The sequence below is a fragment of the Cynara cardunculus genome, unplaced genomic scaffold (assembly GCF_001531365.2).
Source record: "Cynara cardunculus var. scolymus isolate 2C unplaced genomic scaffold, CcrdV1 Un_Scaffold_1939, whole genome shotgun sequence".
NCBI classification, from domain to species: Eukaryota; Viridiplantae; Streptophyta; class Magnoliopsida; order Asterales; family Asteraceae; genus Cynara; species Cynara cardunculus.
Window position 1 is genome coordinate 38,365 of NW_020200923.1, and position 27,141 is coordinate 65,505.

At 33.1% G+C, this 27,141-nt stretch overlaps 4 protein-coding genes and 4 non-coding genes across 8 annotated transcripts in view; 6 read left to right on the plus strand and 2 right to left on the minus strand.

Annotated features, from left to right (window-relative positions):
• Positions 1–2,691, plus strand: part of LOC112502795 (O-glucosyltransferase rumi homolog) — a 5,175-nt gene extending 2,484 nt beyond the window's left edge. The window contains exons 2-4 of the mRNA XM_025106802.1: positions 1,266–1,458; positions 1,577–1,852; positions 2,276–2,691. Of these exons, the coding sequence (XP_024962570.1) occupies positions 1,266–1,458; positions 1,577–1,852; positions 2,276–2,635 (829 nt within the window). The 3' untranslated portion in view covers positions 2,636–2,691. The remainder of the gene's footprint in view (positions 1–1,265; positions 1,459–1,576; positions 1,853–2,275) is intronic.
• Positions 2,692–4,318: 1,627 nt separating this feature from the next.
• Positions 4,319–6,910, minus strand: LOC112502796 (LIM domain-containing protein PLIM2b-like). The gene is made up of 5 exons (XM_025106803.1): positions 6,776–6,910; positions 6,214–6,320; positions 5,774–5,801; positions 5,329–5,418; positions 4,319–4,639 (listed from the first exon to the last, which is right to left on the minus strand). Exons 1-5 carry the CDS (start codon positions 6,908–6,910, stop codon positions 4,319–4,321), a joined length of 681 nt encoding a protein of 226 aa, XP_024962571.1.
• Positions 6,911–8,209: 1,299 nt separating this feature from the next.
• On the plus strand, positions 8,210–16,230 carry LOC112502799 (putative threonine aspartase). Its single transcript, XM_025106807.1, has 11 exons — positions 8,210–8,380; positions 8,897–8,947; positions 9,535–9,655; positions 9,808–9,892; positions 12,808–12,889; positions 13,041–13,164; positions 13,673–13,821; positions 14,383–14,546; positions 15,241–15,364; positions 15,456–15,560; positions 15,737–16,230. The coding sequence occupies exons 1-11, from the start codon at positions 8,234–8,236 to the stop codon at positions 15,836–15,838; spliced, it is 1,254 nt and encodes a 417-aa protein (XP_024962575.1). The 5' UTR covers positions 8,210–8,233; the 3' UTR covers positions 15,839–16,230.
• Positions 16,231–18,652: 2,422 nt separating this feature from the next.
• Positions 18,653–20,174, minus strand: LOC112502798 ((+)-neomenthol dehydrogenase). Its single transcript, XM_025106806.1, has 5 exons — positions 20,112–20,174; positions 19,708–19,960; positions 19,560–19,628; positions 19,231–19,407; positions 18,653–19,129 (listed from the first exon to the last, which is right to left on the minus strand). The coding sequence occupies exons 1-5, from the start codon at positions 20,150–20,152 to the stop codon at positions 18,746–18,748; spliced, it is 924 nt and encodes a 307-aa protein (XP_024962574.1). The 5' UTR covers positions 20,153–20,174; the 3' UTR covers positions 18,653–18,745.
• A 3,437-nt stretch (positions 20,175–23,611) lies between these two features.
• On the plus strand, positions 23,612–23,689 carry LOC112502803. Its single transcript, XR_003067768.1, has one exon. It is a non-coding gene; the product is annotated as a small nucleolar RNA Z199 (small nucleolar RNA).
• Positions 23,690–23,779: 90 nt separating this feature from the next.
• LOC112502802 lies at positions 23,780–23,856 on the plus strand. Its single transcript, XR_003067767.1, has one exon. It is a non-coding gene; the product is annotated as a small nucleolar RNA SNORD18 (small nucleolar RNA).
• Positions 23,857–24,057: 201 nt separating this feature from the next.
• On the plus strand, positions 24,058–24,160 carry LOC112502805. Its single transcript, XR_003067770.1, has one exon. It is a non-coding gene; the product is annotated as a small nucleolar RNA R64/Z200 family (small nucleolar RNA).
• Positions 24,161–24,214: 54 nt separating this feature from the next.
• LOC112502804 lies at positions 24,215–24,317 on the plus strand. The gene has a single exon (XR_003067769.1). It is a non-coding gene; the product is annotated as a small nucleolar RNA R64/Z200 family (small nucleolar RNA).
• The last annotated feature ends 2,824 nt before the right edge of the window (positions 24,318–27,141 follow it).

The following is a 27,141-nucleotide window of genomic DNA, read 5'->3' on the forward strand; positions in this document are numbered from 1 at the left end:
TATTAAATTTATTTTAATTAAAAAAAAATATATATATATATATCATGTATGTGATTTTTTAAATTAAAAAAAGATTTAAAAAGATTAATATATTTTTTTATTTTTTTATTTTTTTTTAGTTTAAAAAATCACTGACAAAATATATTTCCGGATTTTTTTTCACTATTTTACCATTTTATCGTTCAAAATATGAATGTTCATTGGGGTTTTTTCCGGATTTTTTTTCTCACTATTTTACCACTTTAACTAATTATACAAGTCATAAGAATGTATCCAACATGTTTTATAAAAGTTCAAGGAGTTATTTAACATGTTTTGGATTGTTCAAGGACTTATTTGTTCCAAAAATTGTCCAATGACTTATTTAACATTTTTTGGAATGTCCAAAGACTTATTTGTTCCAAAAATTGTCCAAGGACTTATTTAACATTTTTTGAAATGTCCAAGGACTTATTTGTTCCAAAAATTGTCCAAGGACTTATTTAACATATTTTGGAATGTCCAAGGACTTATTTGTTCCAAAAAATTGTTCAAGGGCTTATTTAACATGTTTTGGAATGTTCAAGGACTTATTTATTCCAAAAAAAAGTCTAAGGACTTAATCATTCCAAACAAGAAAGTCCATTGGTTTTTATTGTACTTTTCTTTTTTTTTACAATTAAGAGCTGTTGTAAAATAAATAAGAGTATCTATACTATATTATAAAATATTTGGTAAAAACTCTTAAAAATCACTTTTTATGCATAAAATACTGTTTGTTAATGCATTTTACTTAAAACCCAATGTTACAAGTAGATTGTACGTAAGTACAACTTATTAAAGTTATATATCTGAATTCGTGTAAGCACCTCATAAATACAACTAAAAAATCCATTTACTTCCCTTTCTTTTCTTTTCAAGAACACAACGATGTAGTTTAGTTCATTCATTATTTTATCATATTAGATTACATTATGGACTTTTACACCATTTATATTAGCACGATAGCACAGTTTTATCGAATGACTTTCAATTGCAATATCGAATGTCTCATGCTCATACATATATTTTTGTAGTCCACCTTGACCGATTTTTGGTCGCATGATGCCAAATTGACACGACTTAGAACATATTTTAAACCGCACTTTTGATTTGGTTTGCTGAAAAGAAGGTCAGTTATGTCCAGACCAGATCTCGGACACCCCTAATCTTATAAAAAATTAAATCCATAAACAAATGAAGAACATGCTTATGAATAAATGAATGGTTTTATTGTTTTACAACAGGCCTGAGACAAATCAAAAGCCATGGGAAGTTGCGTTGAAGGATATTAAAGAAGGAAACAAGAGAGTGAAATGGAAGGAGAGGGTACCCTACGCATATTGGAAGGGTAACCCTAATGTGGCCCCCGTTAGGGCCGACCTTCTCAAATGTAACCACACTCCTCATGTTGACTGGGCTACCCGTTTATTTTCTCAGGTAATTGTACATTGTATACGATACAATGTTTTCGAATTTTGAACCTTACTTAAAATGAGTTGCAATTTTCTAATATATTATTTTGATTGGTTTAATAAATGGTAATTTGATGTAACAGAACTGGGAAAATGAATCAGCACAAAGATATAAGAATTCGAATGTTGAAGACCAATGTACTTACAGGTATAAGATATACGTAGAAGGATGGGCATGGTCGGTGAGTGAGAAATACATATTGGCGTGTGATTCGCCAACGTTATATATAACCCCACATTTCTACACTTTCTTCATAAGAGGGATGTCACCACTCGAGCATTTTTGGCCTATTCGAGAAACCGACAAATGTAAATCTCTTAAATTTGCCGTCGAGTGGGGCAACAATCACACTTCCAAGGTAAATTACATTCTAGACGTATTTTTGATCTCAAGAATGTGTAATTTTTGTTAAGGGTAGTTTTCTCTTTTCCACCAAAATAAAAATGGAGTAGGGCCCTTTCGTACTACAACCTATACATATCTGATCAAAGTTTGACAAACTAGCTGATAAATTAGTCATATTTGATAAAAAAAAATACCTTATATATTATCTGACGATGTAAAACGACATAAAAAGGGAATATGGGGAGTATAATTACGAAAAAAGTAAAAAAAAGTTCAATAAGCCATCTGAGATAGCTTTTCAAAAAGTTAGTTTATGCCTTAACAAGCACGACTTTCTAATAAACATGAAAATAAGCTAGCTTATAGTTGTCAAAGATTACCTTAATTTACAATAGCCTTCTTTTAACTATGCGTTGATTTCATGAACCCCCACTAGGCACAAGAGATTGGCGACGCATCAAGCCGGTTCATTCAAGAATATGTGAAGATGGAATACGTTTATGACTACATGTTACATCTACTGACCAAATACGCCAAGCTCTTGAAGTTCAAACCTACCATCCCTCCAAATGCAGTAGAGCTATGTTCAGAGTCGATGGCATGCCTTGCGGATGGAAAATGGAGGAAGTTCATGGTGGATTCGCTTGTGGAGTACCCTACAGATACGACCCCATGTAATATGCCTCCACCCTACGATCCCTCGGCTCTTAAAGCTATTATAGACAACAGAACAAGAACGATAAAACAAGTGGAAATGTGGGAAGATGAATTTTGGAAAAATAAGAACTTGAAATAATGACGAATCTTGTTGTACTCGGTCTTAATTGGCTTGTGACATTCTAGCTACCAGGATCGTTTTTACATACGTATAAAGAGTTCAATTTCGACCCATATGTGTAAAAAAAGCCACTTGGGTCATTTTATTGCTAACATGTTTAACATATAAAGTTAAAAAGACCAGCTAAAAAAGCAGTCAAACAATTTAAAGGTCGTTCAATTATGTATTCAATATTAAAAAAAAAAAAAACCTCATATCATTGTCTTAATAATAGTTTTTGCAATAATATAAGAATATATTGCCATTTTGGTTCTTTATCAAATTATATGAAATGACAAAAGAATGTTTGGGGAGTTAACTTAATTTCTATTAACTCATGTTAATAATTTATCTGTTTTTACTTGAACCCGTTATCAAATAGATACATTTATATGTATTAGAAGGGTACTTATTTTATTTTTTATTTCAGTTGATGTTATAATACGGTCTTATGTGATTTTGAAAAAACGATGATGTTTTTATTTTTCAATAAAATATAAATTTGAAGATATTATAAAATTTTGACAAAAATATATCGATATTAATATCAAATTAACTATTTAAAATTTCTTATTTTTTGTGTAACTTTTTAATTCAATTTATTTATTATAATTTAGTTTAGGTTCAATAACAAAGTAATTTATATTTGGTTTAATAATATTATTTTCTTATAAAAATAATAATTAATCATTTTGTTAGAACTCGATAATTATCCTAATTATATATTAGATTTTATATTTTAAAATGTGATGTTTATCCACCATTCAATTATGTTTATCCGCAATTAGTTAAACGAATTCAAACATGGAGCTTTAATAAGTTGTACTTATGCATAATTTACTTGTAATCTTGAATTTTAAGTAAGATGCATCAATATACAGTACTTCATGCATAAAAAATAGTTTTTAAAAGTTTTTGTCAAATGCTTTATGATATAGTAGTATAGATATATACCTCGTCGGTTCAAAATGATTTAAACTTCAATTGTATTGCGGGAATCAAACTCAACATCATACACGTACATATAAAATCTGTTATAGAGGTTTTATGCACAGAGCCGTCCATTAGCATGTTAAATGTAAGATTTTAAACAGGGACTCCGAAATTTTGGGGCCCAAATTTACATGTGTTTAACATCTTTTTATCGACCTACGTAAAACTATAGCCGAAATTATTTAGGTTCAAACCATTACTTATTGGTTTTAGGTTCAAATCAGTAATGGTTTAGGTTTAGTTTCAGATTGTTAATCGTTTATAGGTTTAACCCATTTTTATTCTTAACATATACCATCTGTCATCCAATTTATGCAATGTAATCAAAAGTTTTGGATATAACATAACCTCCAAAAAAGATTGGAACGTCCCTGTTATACATCGACTCGTTATAATATTTGAATATACATATATAATACACATATCCTCAAGATAATTCCTTGATTTTTATATTTGAATCTTAGAAGGTTACATATTATAAATCATCAACTTAAAATATAAAAAAAAGTAATTTCCAAAGTCAAACCATTGAATACTGATAATTTCAATGGTCAACAAAAAAAAAAGGGGTCTTGAAAAAAAATTACATTAACAAAGAAACCAAGGCATGTCATGTATGTATGTATGTGTATGTATCAAGTATTTGAATGTATGTATATATGTTTAGGACTAGTCCTCTTCTGGTGGTTTCTCCTCCTCCGGCGGTGGTTCGGGGTGGCCGTCATCCTCCGCTCCTTCGTCTCCTCCTCCTCCTCCTCCTTCCTCCGGATCCCCAGCGGTCTCGGGTGCATCCTCGGGCTTCGCGTTGCTCTTTCTATTTGCAGCCTCGAGGACATGAGTGTAATTTCCTTTCTCCATGAAGAGTTGAGCAAAATGATGCTTGCAGTAAAGAACACCATCTAGGGCAGCATATGATGAGTGTGTAAGAGGGCAGCCTCCATGGGCACATTTGAAGCATGATTTGTGGTACGGTTCACCTTCCATCGTCACCTATAAATATGCTCCAAAAAACATTTCATTTACGATTAGGAATAAGGCGTAGTTAGGATACACAGGTTTGATGGTCCGTATCTAAATGACCAACACGCCCCTCAAACGGAGGTGAAATAGCGTGTTGAGTCCATGGATGTGGTAGACGTAAGAAACCCATTTGGATCACTCTCTATCTCTAATAGACATGGGACTCAAGAGGGGTAAATCCGTCTTTTACTTATTTTGTGCTATAATTTTTATTGGAGGAACTTTACGACACCCTCCAACAGAGCATATATTTTCCGAGACTGACTGAGGCTAGAGTGGTAGACATTGACTTTTTTTTTTTTATTAACCTGGATATCCAACCCGCTATGCGTGCCAACTAATTCCATGGCGACCACCTTATAGCCCGGAGTCATCACATTTGAACCTCCGTGGCCACAAGGGGATTTTTATTCCTCTTTGGATTTTAACCTGAGACCTCCAGGTACTTTTGACCTTTGGAGCCTAGATCAAACCAATCAAGCACCACCTTTGTAATTGACTTTTACGATTGATACCATATCAAAATATGTAAAACCTAATAGATTATTCTCCAAAAGAGCTATTAAGTAGAGAATGGAGGTTTCAGCGTTTATTGAAGGCAAATTATCAACATTTGGCTGATGTGGGACTTTAACAGTAAACAGAGAATAAGTACGAACCTTTTCGAGGGGGTAAACAGTCTTGTTACATTGTCTACATTTGTCTTGGGTACCAGAGAACATAGATGAGAGTTTGCTTGGAGCTTTTGACTGCAATTTTCCAAATATTCAATTTAATCATAATAAGATATATGGTAGAAGAATTAAGGGGTCGTTTACTAAACGCTTATCCGGTAAGTACTTACCGGGTAATTTTTCTTACCGGATGAACATGGCAAGGCCAAGAGTCTTACCCGGTAAGTGAGGGTGATGACTCTTACCCGGGTAAGCGCTTACCAAGGAAACTGTTGCATGTAATACGTTTTGATGTACTACAACCTTACCCAATAAAATAAGTTATAGTGTTGACTCCTAATGGTAAGCGCTTGCCGGGTAAACATTTAGGTAAACAACCCCTAAATCTATTTTTCGAAAGAAAACTAACAAAATTATGTGATCAACGTACCCCGCTTTCTTTATCTGGTTTTGCTGCAAAAACGAGATACAAACTTGAAAAAGACACTCGGAATACAATTAAACGAATACAAATAACACAACTTCCAAACACATATACATATACGTATGTATATGTATATATGTATGTAGTGGAAGACTCAAATAAGAAAAGGCTAAACATCATAAGAAAGAGAGGTTCATATGCGAATCGGCAAATCATTAAAAAATCTGGAAAAATTCATTTGAAGATGCATACGTGGACAACCATTATAGATTATTCTTATGGATTCACATATGCATCTCACTATTCAGCTGAATTTTTTCTATTGTTTCACATATGAATGTTCCTTTCTTACCTTCTCACGATATTTAGCCTTCTTATTTGAACCAACCCATGTATATATATATATATATATATATATATATATATATTATATAGTTTGAGAAATCTTACATGTTTGATGGAAATTCTTGCTGAAATTACCAGATTCCTTGAAGAGTTGTTCAAAATGAGGCTTGCAGTAAAGGACTCCATCCATGGAGGAGTAGTTGCTCATCTGCAATTGAATCTATGTTAGATATCACTCTTAAATAATTCATCAAAAAGTTGATGGTTGACTTTTGATGGTCAAAATAGATTGTTTTTTGACATAAAAATGGACATGAATTTTTTGTCTTTTTTACAAGATTTTGGCAACAAAGATTAATAGCATGAAAATTACTACTTGGGAAGTTTTGTATACCAAAACTATCAAATCAACAGGTGTCCAATTTGGATCTTGAAAACATCAAGTTTGACTTTTGATAGTCAACAAATCTAAAAATGTCATTTTTGGATCATTTATTAACATTTCTCACCCAAAATGGACTTCCGACATGATCCCGGATTTCCGTGGTACCGAAATCAAACGTTTTTTCGAGGGAAAAATGCGGAAAACCGAAAACATCAAACGTAGAACGAGTATCGAAACGGAAAAAAAAAACGGAGACAAAGACGATTAAAGAAACAAACCGAAAGAGTGCCTTTGCAATGGGTGCATCTGAAGCACGCTTTATGATAAGTAACGCCATCAGCAGTTAACAAATCAACAAAATAAACAGTCTTATCACAAGCTTTGCATTTATCCAAGGTTCCTGTGAAAGACATCGTTTTTTCCTTCTTATTTTGTTCTCAATTTTTAAGAAATAAAAATGTATATATATAAATGTTAACAAGAGAAAAAAAGTACCCAACAAAAGTGGGTTTTCAAATTGAGAATTAAAGGAAAAAAAAGTTGCTAGTTTGCATTCACAATATATTTCATCTTAATTTTCTATTCTATTCTTCTGCAACGATTTAGAGACCATATTTGGATTGAATCGATGAAATAACGACACCTGATTGGAGATCCTTCTAATTTTGACCCAAATAATCCGATATTAACGGAGCAAAATGAGGTTGGTTTTTGAAATTTTGACCCGTTCTATGATAAATCAAGAATCACATGTTTTGTTTTATGTACAGGCATTCGAATAATTTTGCATAACGCTGATGGCCCCTTAAGTTAACATCTGTTTAATTTCGTCAAGATTTAAATTTATATATAAGATTTAATATTAAGTGTTTTAAAAAAAAGAGAGGTAAAATGACTAACTTGCTCTCATGTAAAAGTTACATGTCTTAACTTAACGGACCTTATTTAACAGTGTTAACTCGATAATTATAGGTGTTATAAAAATGAAAAGTGAAGGACCACCACTACAAATAATCATTTAAGGGATCATTGCATTGGGTGTTTTTTAAAAAGATAAGTTACACTGAAGTAAATTTGGTTATATTTTGATTATTAAAAATAAAAAAGTTTTAAAATTTGGTCCTAAAAGGAGAAGTTTTTCAAAAATAGAAGGCCGAAAGACCGTTTACCAAATGCTTACCCAGATAAGTCCTTACCAAGTCACATTACCTCACCGAATGAAGATAGTAAAGACCAAGAATCTTACACGATAAGAGCGAGACAAATACCAAAAGTCTTACCCGGTATATGAGGGTGACGACTCTTACTACGGTCGCTTACTGGGTAAATTGTTGCATACGATGTCGTTTTGGTGAACTAAAATCTTATCCGGTAAGTAAATAATAGTAGTAAATTTTACCGGTAAGCACTTAGTAGGTAAGTGTTTGGTAAACGGCCCCTCAATCTTAGGTTTTCCAAATATGAAAAAAAGTTGATTTTATTTAATGCAATTTATTGAATTTAAAAAAGGTAAATGAATAGAGAGTTAGAGACAACATGTTACATGGTTTATCTTTAGGTGTCGAATTTGCAAAAATTAAAAGTAATGTCCTGAAATAGTCAATACTTATATTTAGGGGCGGTATTGGTAGATATTGAGATAATGAGGGGGCAAAACGAACACTTGTCGTTCATGTAGTTTCCTATCATCGGAGTCCATTTCACGACCACGGACATACTTTCTAACCGGAAAACTGATGGGCGGTGAAGTCTCTTATCATATCAACCGGAGATTCTTCGTAGCCGTCCACGTCGGCGCTGGTTACCACTCTCCGATTAACGAGAAGGCTCTCCGATCTGCTATGAAAACTGCCTGCCTCGCCGCTGCATCTGTTCTCCGAACGGTCTCTCTCCTCTCTCTCTCTCTCTCTCTCTCCTCTCTCTTTCTCTCTCTATGTACATATCTCGAGATAGACTATCTATATTTTTTGCATCTGCTTGATTTTCTTGTTGATATGTAGGCTTTATTAGTATTTAGTGGGGTTTATTCACGAATTATAGCTGCCGAGTTATGAATTTATAGTTATTTTTCAATTTTAAAATTCATATGGTTTTAAGTTTTTCGAGGATGAGTTCTGACTTGATTAGCCTCTATGACTATTGTAATAATTTTTCTAGGTTTACAATGAATTTGGTCATTTTTGGTTCTGAAGAGTATTAGGTATGACCAATCACACTTGTTTATGGAAGGAAGAGAGTATATGTGATCATCAAGCTTATTACTTGATGGAAGAGAGAATTAGACTTGATGATTTGATGGTTACCTAGAATGGTTGAAGCAGCTGCAGATAACTCTATTTTAAAGATGATTTTCCAGCTGAGTATCTGTTTATGATTTCTGTACGTTTGCTGTGTTATAGGGCTCTGGCAGATGTGTCGATGCTGTGTCAGCAGCCATTGAGACCTTGGAGGTATGGCTGTTTTCGCCTTTTCAGAATGTGTATTTGAATGTCTGGTTCAGTTCGTACTTAGGGGTGGGGGGTTGATTCTTTCTAGAGTTTGCGTATCTATATGATCAGTCTTCTTCTTTCTAGCTGAATTATGTGGTTTCTGCATCTGTTTTAGTTGTATGTGTGTGCATTCAATAGTTTGTGAATAGCTCATTAATTTCTATTTTTAAATCATCAAATTTCTATTTTACTATTTCCAGATTCCATCATCCTCTCCAGTGATTCTGTCTGCTTATGATGTTATGTAAGAGGGAAGGAAACAGAGGAAAAGCGAATATAAGCTCATTTACATAACAGAAGTGCCAACATTGAAAAAGTAGTATTGTAGATGCTAGTAGATACTCGCACTCTATAGAATTATGCAGAATTCTCTTACAGACTCTCATGGGTTAGTGTGAATAGTGTTTTATTGATACTTATAGCTCATTCATAGATAAACAGTTTTAACTTGATCTTTCTATCTCATTTGAAACTTTACAATGGTTTTGTTTGTGTTGCAACAATCTTTGAAATCCTGTAAAACTCATATCTTGATTGTTGAGCTGCAGAATGATCCATGCACAAACGCTGGGAAAGGATCAAATTTGACAGAGGATGGTCATGTTGAATGTGATGCAAGTGTCATGGATGGCAAATCTGGAGTATTTGGGGCTATTGGAGCAGTGCCAGGTATATCCATAGAAGGGTTTATGGATGTCTTTCTGAAGACTTCCATTTCCTCTATTTCTTTGGTTTGCTTTTACTGGGGCCTTTCTTCTCATAAATTATCTACCTTTCTTCTCATAAGTTATCTACCTTTCTTTGAAGCAAATGATTACCAGGTGTAAAAAATGCTATTAAGATTGCGGCTATGCTGGTCAAGGAGCAGATGTTGGGTTCATCTCTGCTGGGTCGAATTCCTCCCATGTAAACTTACATTGCACTTTTTCCTTTAAGCTATACAAGATAAGCTAATTTCTTTATTGTGTCATTACCCACCTGTTGTAGTTTTTTTAAATCTCTTTTATAGGACTGAGGGTGAATGCAGAATTGAGTGCATACTATTAACTGCTTCCTGTTTTCTCTTTCTCTTTTATCAAAACCATATATTCTAGTTCACATCATTTGCCGATGCTTCCCTCGTGAAATCTTATCTGTTGAATTTGTAGTGTATTTGTGTAAGGTAGTATCCTATTTCTTGATGCAATAGAAGCCAAACATGGTAAGGCCCCAAAAATTGTGAGGTACATATAAAAAATGCGGGACAAAAAGGAGTGTTTATTTCTTATAAGATTGAGACCTGATCTATTTCATATTGACTAATATAGTGTTTTAAATGGTTATAATAGTGCCTGACTGCCTGGTAATGTATTTGTTTCTTAATTGCATACTCCCCATGTCCCAATAAATTGTAATGCTTGACAATTCATGGTAGGTTAACCTAACCATAAATGAAGGTCTTCATGTTAACCAAATAAATCAGTTTTGACATTTTCTTGAACCGGACCTAAATTGGAAAAACATATTAACTGATAATTCATTTTTTGGTCCGATTATCTGGTTAAACCTATTAACTGCTTTTAATAAATGAGTACATGTCCAAATTCCAATTGTAACCTCCATGCCGACTCACCAAGCAAAATTCAGAAGTCCATAAATGAGGGAGCTAAGGAGAAAATTACAAGACATTCGTTGGATTGCTAATAGTCTAGCAAAGTACCAATAAGATGTTTAGGGAGGGAAAATTACTTCAAGCTGGGGGTGGGGTAAAGAAAGTTGGTCTTAAAATAACATCGTGTATGCAAAGTAGCAACTAGCAATGCCGCAAGTGACTATTCGGCGATTGATACTCAGCAGTTACCAACAGAAGAACACAAAAAGCATAATATTGTTTTGAGTAATTTGCAATTTTGCGTTAATTTGACCGCAGAAACAATAAATCTCTAGCTAATTGTGTAGTGGACTAGTGGGCTTTGGCCGCATTGCTAATCGGCCTAAAAGATCAAGCTCTTCTACTGGGCTAGTTGGCTATGATAAACCAAACCAAAGCAAATATACCCTATGTATCACGCTCGAAAGTAAGTAAGCTAAGATGTACGGAGACATTTTATCTACCCCAAGTGGTAGTGTTGTTTCCGTGAAGGCCCTCCATGTGCGAAAAGGTTTTGAAGAGGCAAGATTTGTCAAAAAGATCTTTTGAAGGTTGTGAGGATTTTGTGAAGACACTGAGAGCACAAGACACAGGAGAAAAATACTAGGAAAAGAGCGCGTCCAAATAGGCAACAAGGACAGTAGACGGTAACAGCAGCAAGACCATATACAAGGAAAAAACTAAAACACCAAACTTCGCAAAACTGTCACCCTGGATCTACGCCTTCGAACAACTACTACTCCCTATAAAAATATGCTACCGTAGTCTTACCCCTCCCCACAACAGGTAGTCCTTATAGAAACCTGCTACCCTAGTCCTACCCCGCCGCTCAACTACTAATCCCTATAAAAAATCTGCCATCATAGTCATGTCCCTCACCACTTGTCCCTATAGATATTTGCTACCCTAGTCATACCCCTCCCACCAACTACATCCCTATAAAAATCTACTACCCTAGTCCTATGTTTACAAGAACTATCAGAGATCATGTCCCCGGAAAGGTCTAAAGTCACCATATCCATTCTCAGCTGCTCATCCACGTCCTCCTCGGCCTGCCCCTCCTCCTCGCCCCCTCAACTGTTATGCTCTCCACCCTCCTCATTGGAGCCATCATTTGCCCCTCTTAACGTGCCCAAAACACCGTAATCTTCCCTCTCATTTTGCCCGTGATAGGCGCTACCCTAACTCTGTCCTCAAAACCTGTTTTAGTTGTCTATGCTATTGGGCCTAAAATGTTTCAATATTTTGTTTTTTCTGTTAAGTCCGACTCAAAAATCGTGAACCTAAACCGAACTGAAATGCCATATTTTCCAATTTGGCTAACTAGGTTATGATTAATAACTTGGCTAGCTTAATTAAAAAATCAGTGTGGTGTTTTGGGTTCGATTTTCTTGAACACCCCTGTTTGACTTGGCATGTAGTTCAATGAGAGCATCTGGCTAATGATCAAATATCTGAAATTCCTCTTGATAAGACAAAATTGAGAAAACTTGTAGACCAAAATCAATATCTTGTAATACTTGAAATCTTACTAAGCAAAGGTAATGTTGCATTTCTTTTTGGGACAACCCAAAATGGAAACTGCACTCTGTTTGAGATGGAGGCGGTGTATAATATCTTATTGACACTTATTCGGAGGGAGGGAAGCTAAGATTCTTGGGGAGGAGAACCTATGGACACTTTCATCTTGGCCCCCCCTACTGACTGTTTCATGGAATTTATAGTTTATGTTCTTTTTATTGATTATGTTTGCTGGCATGAGTATTTCTCCATGTTTTGGCCTTCCAAATTTATGCCAAAAGCTGTAGAAAACAGCTGTGTTGTGCTTGCCTAATGTTGCAAATGCATTGTTGGAAAAGGAGCATCTTGAAATGGTTTCAGGTTCAATTAGTTTGTATGCTTACTACTTATATTTGAACAAAGAGGCATTTTGAGTTGTTTTAGCCATTTTGTACTGCTTTGCATCCCTCCTCTATACAAGCTCATGATCTGGTTACTTGTATGACAAAGTTTCAAAATCATCGATATATGCAATATTTGGTAGACAGTGAAATCCAACTTCTTTTTGTGGGTATAAAACTGAATTCCATTATCTCTGCGATTGTGTGTAAAAAAACTGAACATCTATTTCATACATAGGCACATTTTACTTAAAGCAGTTCTTTTTTTTCTTTTTTTAATATTCATTCAGGTTTTTGGCTGGTGAAGGTGCACGTACTTGGGCAAAGTCCAAGGGAGTTAATTTCTTCGAATCCATTGAAGAGGCCAATGAGGTAGCCTCGCCCAGGCTCCATTTGATAATATAATAAATTTTTCTAGGGTTCCCAGTTTTAGTTTTTCTTCTTTACATTCGATGGCCTAAATATCTGTGATCACAATTATTTCTGCTTATGCACTAAACTCTGGTGCATCCTCTGGGGATAGTGGCTTGTGACAACAAAGGCAAGAGAACAATGGAGAACTTATAAGGCGATGCTTGATGATGCCAAAGCTAGAATTTCTTCGGCAGAATCATCATCTAGTCCTCAACAGATTGATAATGCATCAGGTATGCATAGTCAAAGATACTTCTTTTTCAAGTATCTTAATTTAAATCATCTCAATTGAACCAAAGTCTTCATCCGAACTAGTTAAAGTTTCGAAATTGAAACCGGCATGCTTTAAAGAGGTAGATCACAAGTAAAAGTGACTCTTAATTTGAAGGAATCAGCTTTGGACAGCGGATAAGTTACATGGCAACCAACATACTCTTATAATTTCATCTTCTATGGCTTCTTTATGGTTCAAGTTGATGGGCATTAGACGCAAAATTGAACTGATGTTGGGCTCTACACTCTAGTTATGTTGTGTATTAAGAACCGCGAGAGCTTGTTGAATATACTGAACTCAAGAAAATGGTCAATAGATTATTTCTGAACATATCTTGATGAATAAAAAAGTAGTCAATTGGTTATTTCACCTGTCGGCTGTATTTCAAAATTTCAATACTATTATTGAAGTTCGGTACATGTTGTCGAATTAAGGTTTTAATGATTTTATGTTTGAACCACAATCAGACAATTCAAATCAAAGTGTGGCTGGTAGTAAGGATGCTATTCGACCTGCACCGGATGAAGACAGCATCATGGATACTGTAGGAGTTATATGTATTGATAAGGAAGGAAATATAGCATCCGGAGCTTCTAGTGGTGGCATCGCATTAAAGGTAATAGTTTGCAATTCCCCAATGTCCACACAACCTAGTCATCCATTGTTCTCACTGCCAGGATGCAAAATCCTTATTTTGCTTCATATGTCTATTTATTTATATAACCAAACTAAACAATCCCAGTATATCCCACCCGGAGGCGGGGTCCATGGGATGTACGTAGACTTGACATCTACCTCAAATAGTAGAGCGGTTTGTGAAGACCCCTGCTTGTGCAAAACGTGCGAAAAGAAAAGATAAAACTTGTTCGTAAAAATGCTGAGAAAGAACATAAGAACAACTTGAAAATAAGAAAGACGGTGCTAAAATGTGAAAATGTGTTGTGAGTAAGCAACAACACACACATAGACAGGCAAACAACAAACAGAATGAGGTACAAGAGAACCTAACCATCATAGGAATAACGTACACACCCCTCATCTAACCCGAGACTCACCGGCTCACTAACCTTACGAGTTAACCCCCTTCCTCTAACTCCTCCGATCTTTTCACATTTATTTGTATGCTGATATCTATCCCATTTATATGTTGACAACTTTTTCATCAATTTTAAATTAGGTCAGTGGGCGTGTGGGATTAGCAGCAACATATGGTTGTGGTTGTTGGGCGTCTTCAAAAGGTCCATTTGGTGCTCCTTCAATAGTTGGTTGTTGTGTTAGCGGTGCTGGAGAATGCCTAATGAAAGGTTTTGCTGCTCAGGAATGTTGCACATCTCCATCACTGTATGATTTACACAGTTACACTTTCATCTTCCAGATATTAGTTTCTTTAGTAAAACAGCAATCTCATATTCTTGCTAGTTGTACTCTTTTCAGCATTATATGTTCTATTTCTTAAAGATTAGGATCACCTGCCATAACCAATTTTCTGAAACTTGTGTTAAACAAATTCCGAGTTTACTTCTAGTTTGGATAGAAGATATACATATTGACCGACTTCAAATAAAACAAACTAGTTTTCAACTTTAAATTGCAGACATTGTGAACTTTATGCCAGAAAACTGATAACCACATTAGATATATTATAACAAGATATAATGAAAATTGTCAAAATGTGAACGGGAGCACAGTGCACTGGTATCGGGTTAGACATCCAACGTGGTCTTTTTTATAGGGAAAATTACATGAAAATGCAATGTAATTTGGTACGACTCGTATTTGTATAACGTACTTTCAAACCTCATTTTGGCATCTCAGATGTGAATCTCAACCATCTAGACCAAAATTTGTTGCACAAAATAGGAGTCGTATGTTAAGATGTAAACCAGGTACCCAAATGTTTGAGATGTCACATCTGAGGTATCAAAATGAAGGTTTTGAAAGTATTTCATGCAATTTTCCCTATTTTATATGAAATGGAGGTCATATGCTAGAATCAAATCCGCGTACCATATTATCGTGTAAACTCTCATTTCAGATCACAGGATGGTCCAGGAGCCGCCTGCTCAAAAGTTCTACAGTCCGTAATTGAAGATAGTAATCGAAATGGTAGTGATAAAAGTGCCGGAATTTTGCTTGTGCAAGCCGATGCTCCTTCGTTGGTGAGTACATGATCGAATTCACCATTAAATTTTTACAACTAACGGTTCGATATTTGAAGCTTAAAGGATGATTTCGAATTTATTTAATCAGGGTCCTGGATCATCACCACAGCTGAAAGCTGTTGAGATTGCTGCTGGCTTCACTACCTTGTCTTTTGGAATAGGTTTTTTCAGCAACTCCATGGAACAGCCAAAGGTACGAAACTTTAAATATCGGGTAAATTGATGAGGGCGTTACCGTACTTTCACATATTTTTAGTTACATACTCGAATCAAAAGATTTATCAACCAAATACTTATACTTCACACTCATATCAGTTATATCATTATCATCTGATGTTTTAATAAATTACTTGACGAAAACTTTTGCAGGTTTCGATTTTGAGGAGTACAAAACAAGGGAAGAGAACCGACATATGCCAGTTTGCAGCATCGGTTAACCTCTCCTATTCACCCATACGCAAAGAGACTTGAGTTTGTATTTGCAGTTGTAGCAGTATTTATATACGGCAAATGCTCATGCACACTCATCGCATTCGGTGAGGTTTGAACCCTTGACCTCCATGGTTCTAACCACCCGAGCTTTTTCGGTAACCTGAGTAATGTTGTCAATGACCCTTTGGTGAGGTTGTAAGGTTAGATTAACATTTTAACATTATGCTATATCTTGTTTGTTTTAATAATTATTTTGTTTATTTTTTAAAAAATTTAGGGGTTAAGCTAAATATTTGAAGACCATATTGTTTGACTTTTAGCCTATTAGGTTTATAGACCAGGGTTAAGATTTAATATTTGGTGAAGTTTGAACCATTGATTAAGGAGTTGTTCCTCCATGTTGTGGCTATGGAGGTGGGGGTTGTCGCCCACCTCCTGGTTGTCATCGCCCGATCACTTCCTTTTCCATTGTATTTGTTTGTTTAATTGATTGTTATCTTTCACTTTTTTTAAAAGTTGTATTAGGTGTCGTTTACCAAACGCTTAGTAAGCACTTACTAAGTCACTTTACTTTACCGGATGAATATGACAAAGACTAAAAATCTTACCCGGTAAGAGCGAAGACAAAAATCGAGAGTCTTACCCGATAAGTGAGGATGAGGATTTTTACCATGGTTAGCGCTTACCGGGATAAATTGTTGCATACAATGCGTTTTAGTGAATAAAATCTTACCCTGTAAGTAAACAATTGTGTTGAATTTTACCGATAAGTGCTTACCGACTAAGTGTTTAGGTGAACGGCCTCTTAATTACCATTTTTTTAGATTTTAGTATATGACCAATTTTTTATAAATGAACTTTTAGTAAATTACAAATTTCGTCCTTGTGGTTTAGTGAAAAAAGTTGATTTGCATTTTTACACTTTTGAGGTAATTAAGTCCAAAAGCCGTTAACCCTGTTAATTTCAGGGGTTATTTTAGTCATTCTACCCTTTTTATGAAATATAGTCATATTTATACGACGATAAACTTTGTTTAAGATAATATATTTTTTTTTTTTATTAACCTGAATATCCAACACGTTATGCGAGCCGACTAATCACAGAACGACCACCTGCTTTGTAGATAGCCGAGTATCACCGCATTTGGACCTTAGCCACAAGGGGATTTTTACTCCTCCTTGAATTTGAACCTGAGACCTTCTGGTACTTTTGACTTTGTGGTTAATAATATTTTATAATTTAGTTTAATAGTCTTTTAAATTGTACTTTTGACTTTGTGGTTAATAATATTTTATAATTTAGTTTAATAGTCTTTTAAATTGTACTTTTGGTAAAAGAAATGTTTCCAGTAATTTGTATTAACAAGTTAATTATTAACCATCTCTGTTAACAATTATATAACATATTGACTTTAACAATAATTCAACATATTGGTGTTAATGATAAAAAATATACCAGGTGTTTATAATACATAAGAAAATAGCTGAAAATTAGAAAAAAAAACAACCAGTTACGACCTCGGGCTTAATCAAGATCGATTTATGGCACGGTTCTAGATTTCGGCCTTTACTAGATCTTAATCAATCCAGTTGTGATAAAACTTTATTTACGAATACCATAAGTGTTGCCATTGCCATAAATGCATAAAAAACATACTGAAAGACACCTTTTAATTTTTTTAAGTTCAACAACCTTCAAATTATTTTCCCTGATGTAGATCGTGTTCCTGTAAAAAGAACATTTAAAAGATTAGTTTATAAAAGTGACTTTACTAGAAGGTCGTTTAATTGAACAGCCGTTGAATAAAAAAACACAATGTTCAAACCTTGGGTATGTATCCGGTTCCTTTGGATAAATGAGTTTTGAGTTTGAAACACGACCTTTTAACTTCTTTACAGCATAATGATCTTTATCTGACCCACCCATGATATAGTTTAAACAAGCATGCTTCTATAAAAACTTAGAAATACACTAGAGCGTATCTATCTATCTAGGGTTACCTTTTCCACCTCCGTGCATTCATTCGAAAGATGTTATGCCATTTCTATTGAAGAAACACCTGGAAGGACCACCGTGAGGGAACAATGCTATCTTACCCGGTGTTTCTGCACCATCTGTGACACATAATAAATCGGTATTATAGTTGATATCCGTTTTAACAAAGCCTGGACACAAAATTCGTAGGTTCAATTTCTACTGGATGCACAAAGAAAAGGTCTTGTACACGGAATGGATCTTGAAGTACTATTTCTGCAATTTATGCAATAACTTGTGTATTTCTTGGCCAAGATCCTTGTGTAAGCATTCATGTCTGTTTTTGAAAGGGTATATGCCGATAACGTTGTAGGCCACCCTTTGGCTTCTAGTAATCCCTCTTTTAAATCAGTCAAATACTCCTCAAGTACTTCATCAAATTTCTCTTATGTTAGGTTTTCAACATCGCTCAATATTCCTTTCGTCCATTCGTTTTTCAAACCCTGAGAATGCACAAGTTCACCCGATAAGGCTACGTGTTTTCGATATATAGAGTGATTCATTTTTTGCGTTGTCTATGTAACTTTTTGTTACAAAAGGACAATAATCATTATCTCTATATGAATTCCTATACATGCTAGTTATTATCATATTACTTCAACCTTAAACTCAAAGTAATATTTAACTAAAGACATTTAGAATACATTATTGTAAGGTTATTTATTATGAATAATTAAAACACAGAATACAATATAAAAATAAAAAAAATGATCAATGCCTTTTATTTATTTATTAATTTCATGAAACAAAACTCAAAATTACAATTATCATATGCTTGGTTTTTGGGTATTCACTAACAAAAATCTCACCTCTTTTCATTTTAGAAATAGATTCAATTGTACAAGAATTGACATTTTATACAAACTACATAAAATGGCAAGCAACTCCAAGTATATGAACTGCTACTTTCATTAAAAAGAAGATATTTCCTCTCTATAAAAGAAAACACCAGAATGCCTTAGCCCACCTGTGGGGAGTAACACCAGCCTCACGACACTATGTGCACCCTCTTCAACATTCAAGTGTCCTAAGAAGTGATTTAGATCTGTTTTCACATACCCAGGACAAATACAGTTTATCATAAAACTTGGATTCTTCTTCGCTATCAGTCTTGTGTAGCCATTCATGGCTGCTTTTGATAATGTGTATGCAGATAAAAATGAAGGCCAATTATTTGCTTCTAAAGAATTCTCTTTCAAATCTCTAAGAAAAACTTCAAGAATCTCGCCGATTCTTTTTTCGCTTAGAGCTTTAGCATCGCTCAAGATGTTACGAGCCCATTCATTGATTACGAACTGCAAAACAATGAAGAATGATCATAAGTTGGTTGGAATGTGTGTTTTCAAATGTTTAAAGTTATTGGTTTGAATGATGAAGTCTGAATCATCATCAAAACCTTCAATTTTCCTGAACTTGATGAAACATTGACGATTCTTGGAGAGTCGGACAAAGAAAGAAGAGGCGTGAAAGCTTCAATCATCCTCTTTGCTCCATAGTAATTCGTTTGAATGCATTCTTCTCCTAAATCGTATGGTTGTGTTGAAACGTCTTCCCATTTGATAAATCTTGAATCCTGTAAAAATCAAAGTGTTAGGATATGATATTCGAAGGCTCGGTATTTAGAAGAGTTATGACCCGAAAGGGATTATGGGATTGTCATATTTCAACATATTCATTTGAAGGAGTTCAAAATTGGAATGAATATTCGAATATCTAACTTCTCACGTCGCCATTTGTTGAGGCTTCTAATGCCTCCATGTTTACACTCAATCCCAACACCCCAGCGTTATTCACCTATCAAAGATATTAAGTCAGCATAAAAGATACCTAATAGAGATATACTATATATATATATGAAGAAAACAAAGCATACCAATATGTCAAGCTTCCTATATTTGGTTTTCACAAAGTCAACAAGAGAAGAGATACTATATGGATCCAATACATCAAGTTGATGAAAAACCAAATTCTCATGTTGGAAAAAGTTGCAATCTTTAAGAGTTTTCACTGCCTCTTTGCCTTTCTTCTCGTCTCTAGCAGTTAACACAACTAGAACCCCTTTGGAAGCCAATTGTCTGCATACTTCTAACCCTATTCCCTTGTTCGACCCTGTAACAATTGCATACCTTCAAGACAAAAACCAAAAACCAATTAATTAATGTCAAAACAATAACAGTATCATATTATTTTTAAGGACCCAAATGATAAAGATTCTTTGTGGATGTTGATTCGAATGTGTTGAGCAAAAAGGAAAACACATAAATACGATTCAAGTACCTTCGGGTGGCAAGAAAATCTGAGTCTTCCTCTATGGACATTGTTGATGAGTTCCTTCTTAAGGGTGTGGGTAGGGATGGTTTTTAAAGACAAGAAGAATCAATATCCAGGTTTTCCAAAATGAAACATGACAACAGATCTTGGAAGTATCTGTTTCTTGAGGATTATATTATTGTTTTATTTGATGGAATCATGGTCTTATCTGTGTGACAAGAGATATTGGAATCATTGTCAGTTTGTTGTTGTTTTTTTATATATAAAATCATTCTCAAAGTTTTAATGGTTTTTGTAAATTGAAAAATACATTCAAGAGAAAATCGATTATCGGTTATTGTTATTTTTGAGTATTACTAAAACAAAAATCAATATAACAATAGTTTTGCAATTTTTGTTATTTCAAATACGATGACTCCGAGCTATCTGGAAAGCAGGTGGTCGTTCTAGGATTAGTCGGCTCGTATAACGAGTTGGATATCCAGGTTAATCAAAGAACATCTAAATAATTATCAAATTGAAGTTATGAAATATTATAAAGTCTTATAATAACAACTTAACTTCAAATATGTTATTTTAAAGTGTATGCACTACATTTATCTCTTTCAAAACCTCATACTTAAAACAATTATATCAATAAGTTTTGAGTAAATTACATCTTTGGTTCTTATGGTTTCTCGAAAGTAACACTTTTCGTTCTTGCAGTTTCAAAATTACAGTTTTTCCATTGTGGTTTGTAAAAACGATCGGATTTGATCCCTCCCTTTAATGGTCGTTAAAACCCCCTGTTAAATGAAGGGTACTTTAGTCCTTTTCAACCTTTATCTCATTTTTATTTAATGAATAAATAGATATGCAAATTACGTTATTATAGGGACTAAAATGTAATTTGGCGTAATATTTACCTAAAGGACAAAACTCCTAGAGTGAACAAAACTTTGGTCGTCTCCTCTTATCTCCGACGGTCATGGTTCATCTCCGACAGTCTACTGCCACTCCATAGTTCATATCTCTGACAATCACCGTACACTCATCAGAACTCCTCCCCTCACCACCACTTCCCCTCCCCTACTCTACGACTCAGGTTGTTCTCGTCTCCAACTCCATCGACTAACATCTACAAATCCGTTGAGTTCCCCATTGACAAATCTCGTCCCCTACCTCTTCCCAGTGATATTTCCACACTTATCTCACTGGAGGAACATATGAAAATCAGGGTTGGAGCAATATATGTAGAAAGCAAATCAAGTGGAGCAACAATGTTGTAAATCAAGCATTACCTTATCCTCACTCATCTTGTTGGAGCAAACATATTCAAAGAACAAGCAGGTTTATTACCCTATTTTTTTTTCCAGTTTTGTGGTCCCTCGACTTTCACGAACCAGATCATCATGAATCATTGAAGTTTTATTTAGGTTAAGGTTTTTGATTAGATTAAAGTTTTATTTTGGTAGATGAAGTTTAATATAATTATGGAGGTGTATAATGATTCGATGAATTAGATTTTTTTTAATAATAACATTTACTATAAATCTTAATTAGTAAGTTCATTTTTTAAACAAAAACAAAGGAAAAGTGCAAAAACACTAAATTAGCCCTTTTATCTAATGAGATTATTTAATGATTTTTGGAGAGAGAGAGAGAGAGATCAAATCCAGTCGTTTTTACAAAACACAGTGACGAAAATACAATTTTGAAACTGTAGGGACAAACAGTGTTACTTTCGAGAAACATAGGGACCAAAAATGTAATTTACTCAGATTTTTTTTTTAATAATAAGTTTTGAATAAATTAGAAAACACTTCACATGGTTTATCAAAACTCTAGTATATGTACATAAAGTTTCGAAATTACAACATTAACCATGTTTGCATTCACGGATTTTGTGGCTAACCCAAATTCGCTCATGATCAAGTTACAACCGGTTGGATTGCTCGTGTGTTCACAGGACAAATCCCATTTGAAATGGATGGTGTGAGTTTGTGGCCGTTAGGTCCAAAGTTGTATGCCACAACTATGGTGCCGATAGATTCACTACTTAAACATGGTGGCTCGGTTGATTGGAACTCCATCTCTTGTGCAAAACAAAGACAGGTACATGCTAGCAAAGAAGGGAAGTGGCAAGGGATTGAAAAGAAGAAGAAAGAAGAGAAAGTTAGTACACAAAGTCTTCCCTTGCCTAATTGATCTAGGATTCATATCTAGGATTAAGATCAGGAGATCAACGAAATAACCTAAACACGAAGCTGTCAATAATATGCCGCCTCCTTGTCCTGGAGGCTCTCCGGCCGGGGAGAGGCTTGCTAAACCCCAAGTCCTTTGACTATTTTGTGTTTGATCATTTCACAGATTTTTAATAAAAACGCCTTTATAATAATATAAGTGTATAATATATATATATATATATATATACACACACACAACTGTTTAAAGCATTAAAAAAAGCCTTCGCAAACCCATCTCATCTCGAAATTTAGCGTCTTACAAAATTGAGCCCACAAATAGAATGCTATTCACATAGTGATAACAAAACGTACACTGAATAAATACAAGATTTATATTTATGTATAAAAGTTTAGTAACAAAATACAATCAATATTTATTTAGTTCTCAAGATTCATTTAATTTGTAATTAATGAAAAATAGTTAAACATATTTTTTATTATATCATACAAAACAGAGATTGCAGTTATACTTTTGCTCTCTCTAGGATTTGTCGACTTGAATATTATATAAAATTCTATAAGGTTGATATTTTAGGATTTATGTTTTAATATTGAATTGTTATATGATAATTATATTATCGTCTAAAGGATATGATGATATAGGTAGAGAAATTATCTCCATTGACTGTTGTTCTATTTGGGTTTTCCTTTAACACGTTTTATATGTTTTGCATTGTAATAATAATAAATAATAATTTGCGTTTATTAGAATATCCAACAAATTCTATAAAAATAAAGATTTTGGGGATTTTCACTGCAACAGATATCTTAAAACCTTCTTCAAAATGAAGAAAGTAGCAGAGTGTAAAAATCTTCTAATTAAATATAAAAGAGAAATTACTTTTTATTCGATCCTTAAGAAAGCCAAAAAACAATAACCGATTCATTACTGTCGGGCCTATAACCGGTCCCAGTTCCAGTCCTCCAACAGTCTTGGGCCAGGACGGGCCCATTTAGTCATCACTAGATTTGACTTTTGAGAATGTATTATTGGTCTAGTTTATCAGGAAAAAAATCCAAAAACAAATGGGCCAAAAAGCCCAAGGCTATAAAATATATTTTAGGGCTCCTTTTGCCAGCCACAGATATCGCGCGTATAAATTCTCTATAAAATCCCCCTAACCCTACATCCATCCCCATACTGGCCCAGTGAACTGGTCGAGGGTTCCTTGAAGCATCAATGGCAGTTCAGTGAGTACGCCATTTCTCAGTTTTTGCTTGCTTGTTTGTTTTTTGAATTCAATAATGGTGTTTTGTTAGCGTATGGATTATTGATTTTGTTATCAAGTGATGAGAAATTAACTGCAACAAAATGATCGACTTATGTCGTGATTACTAGTATTTAAGTCTCTGATGATGAGAAACTAAATCTCTTCCCTCTCGGTATATGTTATCATACGCAAAAACTTGATCGCAGAAACTTTTTTTGGTTCATAAATTGCGGAATTGGAGAAATGATGAACATACAATTGGTCCGTGTTGCTGAATTAGTCGTGACTGATAAATTTTAACCTAATTCTGATCTCCATTTCTTCATTGTGATTTTGCACTCATTGTTTTGGATCGATAGAGATGTTTCATCCTATTTTAATTTAGCCTTTTGTTTTTCGTTCGGAGATTTCCAGTGGAAGCATGTCTGATTTGTAAATACCACAAATTCACAACATCAATATGATTTAACCGTTTCAACTTTGAAAAGAATATATTTCGAGCTATCGATGTTTTGGTGTCTGCGATGATGATTTAATGAATCCAATCACATGTCAGACTTCAGAGATTCATTCTAAGGAAGGGATCAATGAGATTGCATATCATCAGTCTGAGCAGATATGGTAATTGTTCAACAACGTATAAACATTATTATTCGAGCTATTGATGTTTTGGTGTCTGCGATGATGATTTAATGAATCCAATCACATGTCAGACTTCAGAGATTCATTCTAAGGAAGGAATCAATGAGATTGCAATTCATCAGTCTGAGCAGATATGGTGATTGTTCAACTACGCATAGACATTGAGATTTTTCTGGAACTGAAGGATTGAGATTCTATAAAATGTCTTTTTTTCACTTGGAATCATAGATCATATTTGTACGTATAAATACGTTTTTACATAAACTTGATTTATAAATTTGTTGAATAATAAAAAATAACATGTTCAAAAATTGCTAAAATTTAATATTTTGTAATATATATTTAAAATAATTTATTAATAATACAATATATTAATAAATGAATAATATAATATGTTAATCAATGGATTTCAGGGGTGTTTGGGATTGCTTATTTGAAACAACTTATTCTTTCCTATAAAGCCTTATCAACTTATTATAAGTTAGAATGATTTAACTTTTTTTAAAAAAAATTATTATCAGTTTGGTATTAGTATAAACTGTTTATCCGAACACTTAAAAGTGTTTATTACTGATGGCATATAGGAATAAGTTAATAAGTTGTTTTTATAAACAATCTCAAACACCCCTTCAGTTTCATTTATTATTGTTTTATATATAATGTTAAAAAAATGAAATTGTATAACAATTTCAAATTTTAGAAAATATCTATATTAAATGATGATTTCAAATAAACATTATATGTAATATTAATAAATACAAAGTTAAATATGGTCAATCTTATATATTTTAGTTAATTAATAATTTTTCTAAAAATATTAAATTAAATATTTTATTAAAATACTTATCAAAAGTTTTATTATTTATGAAGGGACAAATTGCATGAAAATGTAATCTACATTGGTTCAATTCCTATTTTTGATAACATATTTTTAAAATTTTCATTCTAGTACATGAAATTTGAAGATTCAAACATTTAGGTAACAAGTTTACTTGATATAACTTGAAAAAACCAACTATGATCAAGTTTCTAACCTTCTTCACATCCGTCACAAACTCCAGCCATGAAAACTGTTCAAGTCATCAATTGCCCACCTTATTTTTAAGACAAACATTAACTGTTTCAATATTAAAATATGAAATTTTGAGGTTACCGTGTCTATTTAATAAATAACGCTTGGATTTCAAGGTCCTCACGTCTTTTGATACCGAATTTGAAAAAACCATACCAGAATCGAAGATTTAGGATCTTCTTGTTGGTCTTGTTTTTACGGTTTTTTGAGAAACCATAGTTGATTCAAACTTTTGATTTGTGATTTTGTATTGTTTGAGATACAATAGTATTTTCTTTATTTACGTTGATTCTGATGTTGTCATTGTGTTAAGTTGAAGAACACATTTGTTCTAAGAATTTTTGGGTTATGTTCATATTTTGAGTTGAGTTAAGGAAGATAGATATTTAAGATTTTTTGGGTTATGTTTATATGTTTTGTGATGAAGAATGAGTTATATAATTTTTAATAATATTTTAGATGTTCTTTTAGATTATAAATTTCTAATTTAAGAATGGTTGTTAAATTTAAATTAAAAAAAGTATATATTTATAAATAATATAAATTTAAATATAGTAATAAACGTTATTTAAATTAATTGTATCTTATATCAATTGCTAATTAAGCATGTTAGATATTTAAATGTTCGAGATTTAAAATCTTAGATATTAAAATGAAAGTTTAAAAATGTGTTACATGAAATAAGAATCAAACTAAAAGTATATTATTTTTTAATGCAATTTATTGGTATAAAACAAAAGAAATATATAACTTTAACTTTTATGTAAGAGTGAATTGCACCGGTGGTCTCTATGGTTTGCTTAAATTTTGGATTTAGTATTTCAAATAAACTATCTACACTGATGGTCTCTAATTTTTCACTTTTATAACACATATGATCCCTCCTCTTAATAATTTTAGTAGCAACTGTTATAAAGAACTAATCGGTCTTTGAACAAACTATTGAGATCAAAAGTGTTATATACTCTTTAATGTGATTCATGATTTTTTTAAAGAAAACATTCTATAATCCAATCACAAATCAAATTTATTAAAATAAAATACATATTAAATAAAAATCTTTACATTTGTTTAAAAACTATTCAACTCATAAAAATTAGCATTAAAAATCTCATTTTTAAACAAAGGAAATCAAAATAAATTCACATATTTTGTGGGTTGGTAATTGAAATTTGAGAACAATATATATTGAAAATTAAGTTTGGTTAATGTGAGATTGTTAATATACTATAAATAATTAAAATAACAATAAAATAAAAATTATAAAAATATTGATTATTCAAACAATTAAGAAAAACTATCGGTACAACAAAATTAGGTTCATATAATGCCAAAAAAAATTAAGTGTCATAATAGACCATTTTATAAGACCTAATTTATAGAACCAAAAAATAAAGTGTCTGATCTATAGTCATTGCAATAAGTTTATAAGACAATTTTGGATGTCCTAACAAGTTTTTAGGATACTTATAATACAAAACGTTGTATTAACAATTTTAATCTATTAAGACGCTTAATTTTTTTGGTATCATATACACTTAATTTTGTTATAGTGATAGTTTTTTTAAATTGTTTGAATAATCGGTGTTTTTAAACTTAATTTTATAATTTTACTTTGTTATTATATTAATTATTTGTAGTTTGACTATATATTAATAATAACGCTATCAAAGCCCTAACAGCCATTGAAGTTCACATGTGATGATTCCAGACTATTCGTGGTCGTCCAAAGGATTAGTCATTGTATGTAAGTTCGTCCAAAAACTCGTGGTTATTCAAAAGAAAAAACATTTTGCTCATATATTTTAAATGCCAACTCAAAAGACATGTGATTTTATATTTATTTTTTTTGTTTTTTAAACTTGACTCTAAATTTATTATGTGAA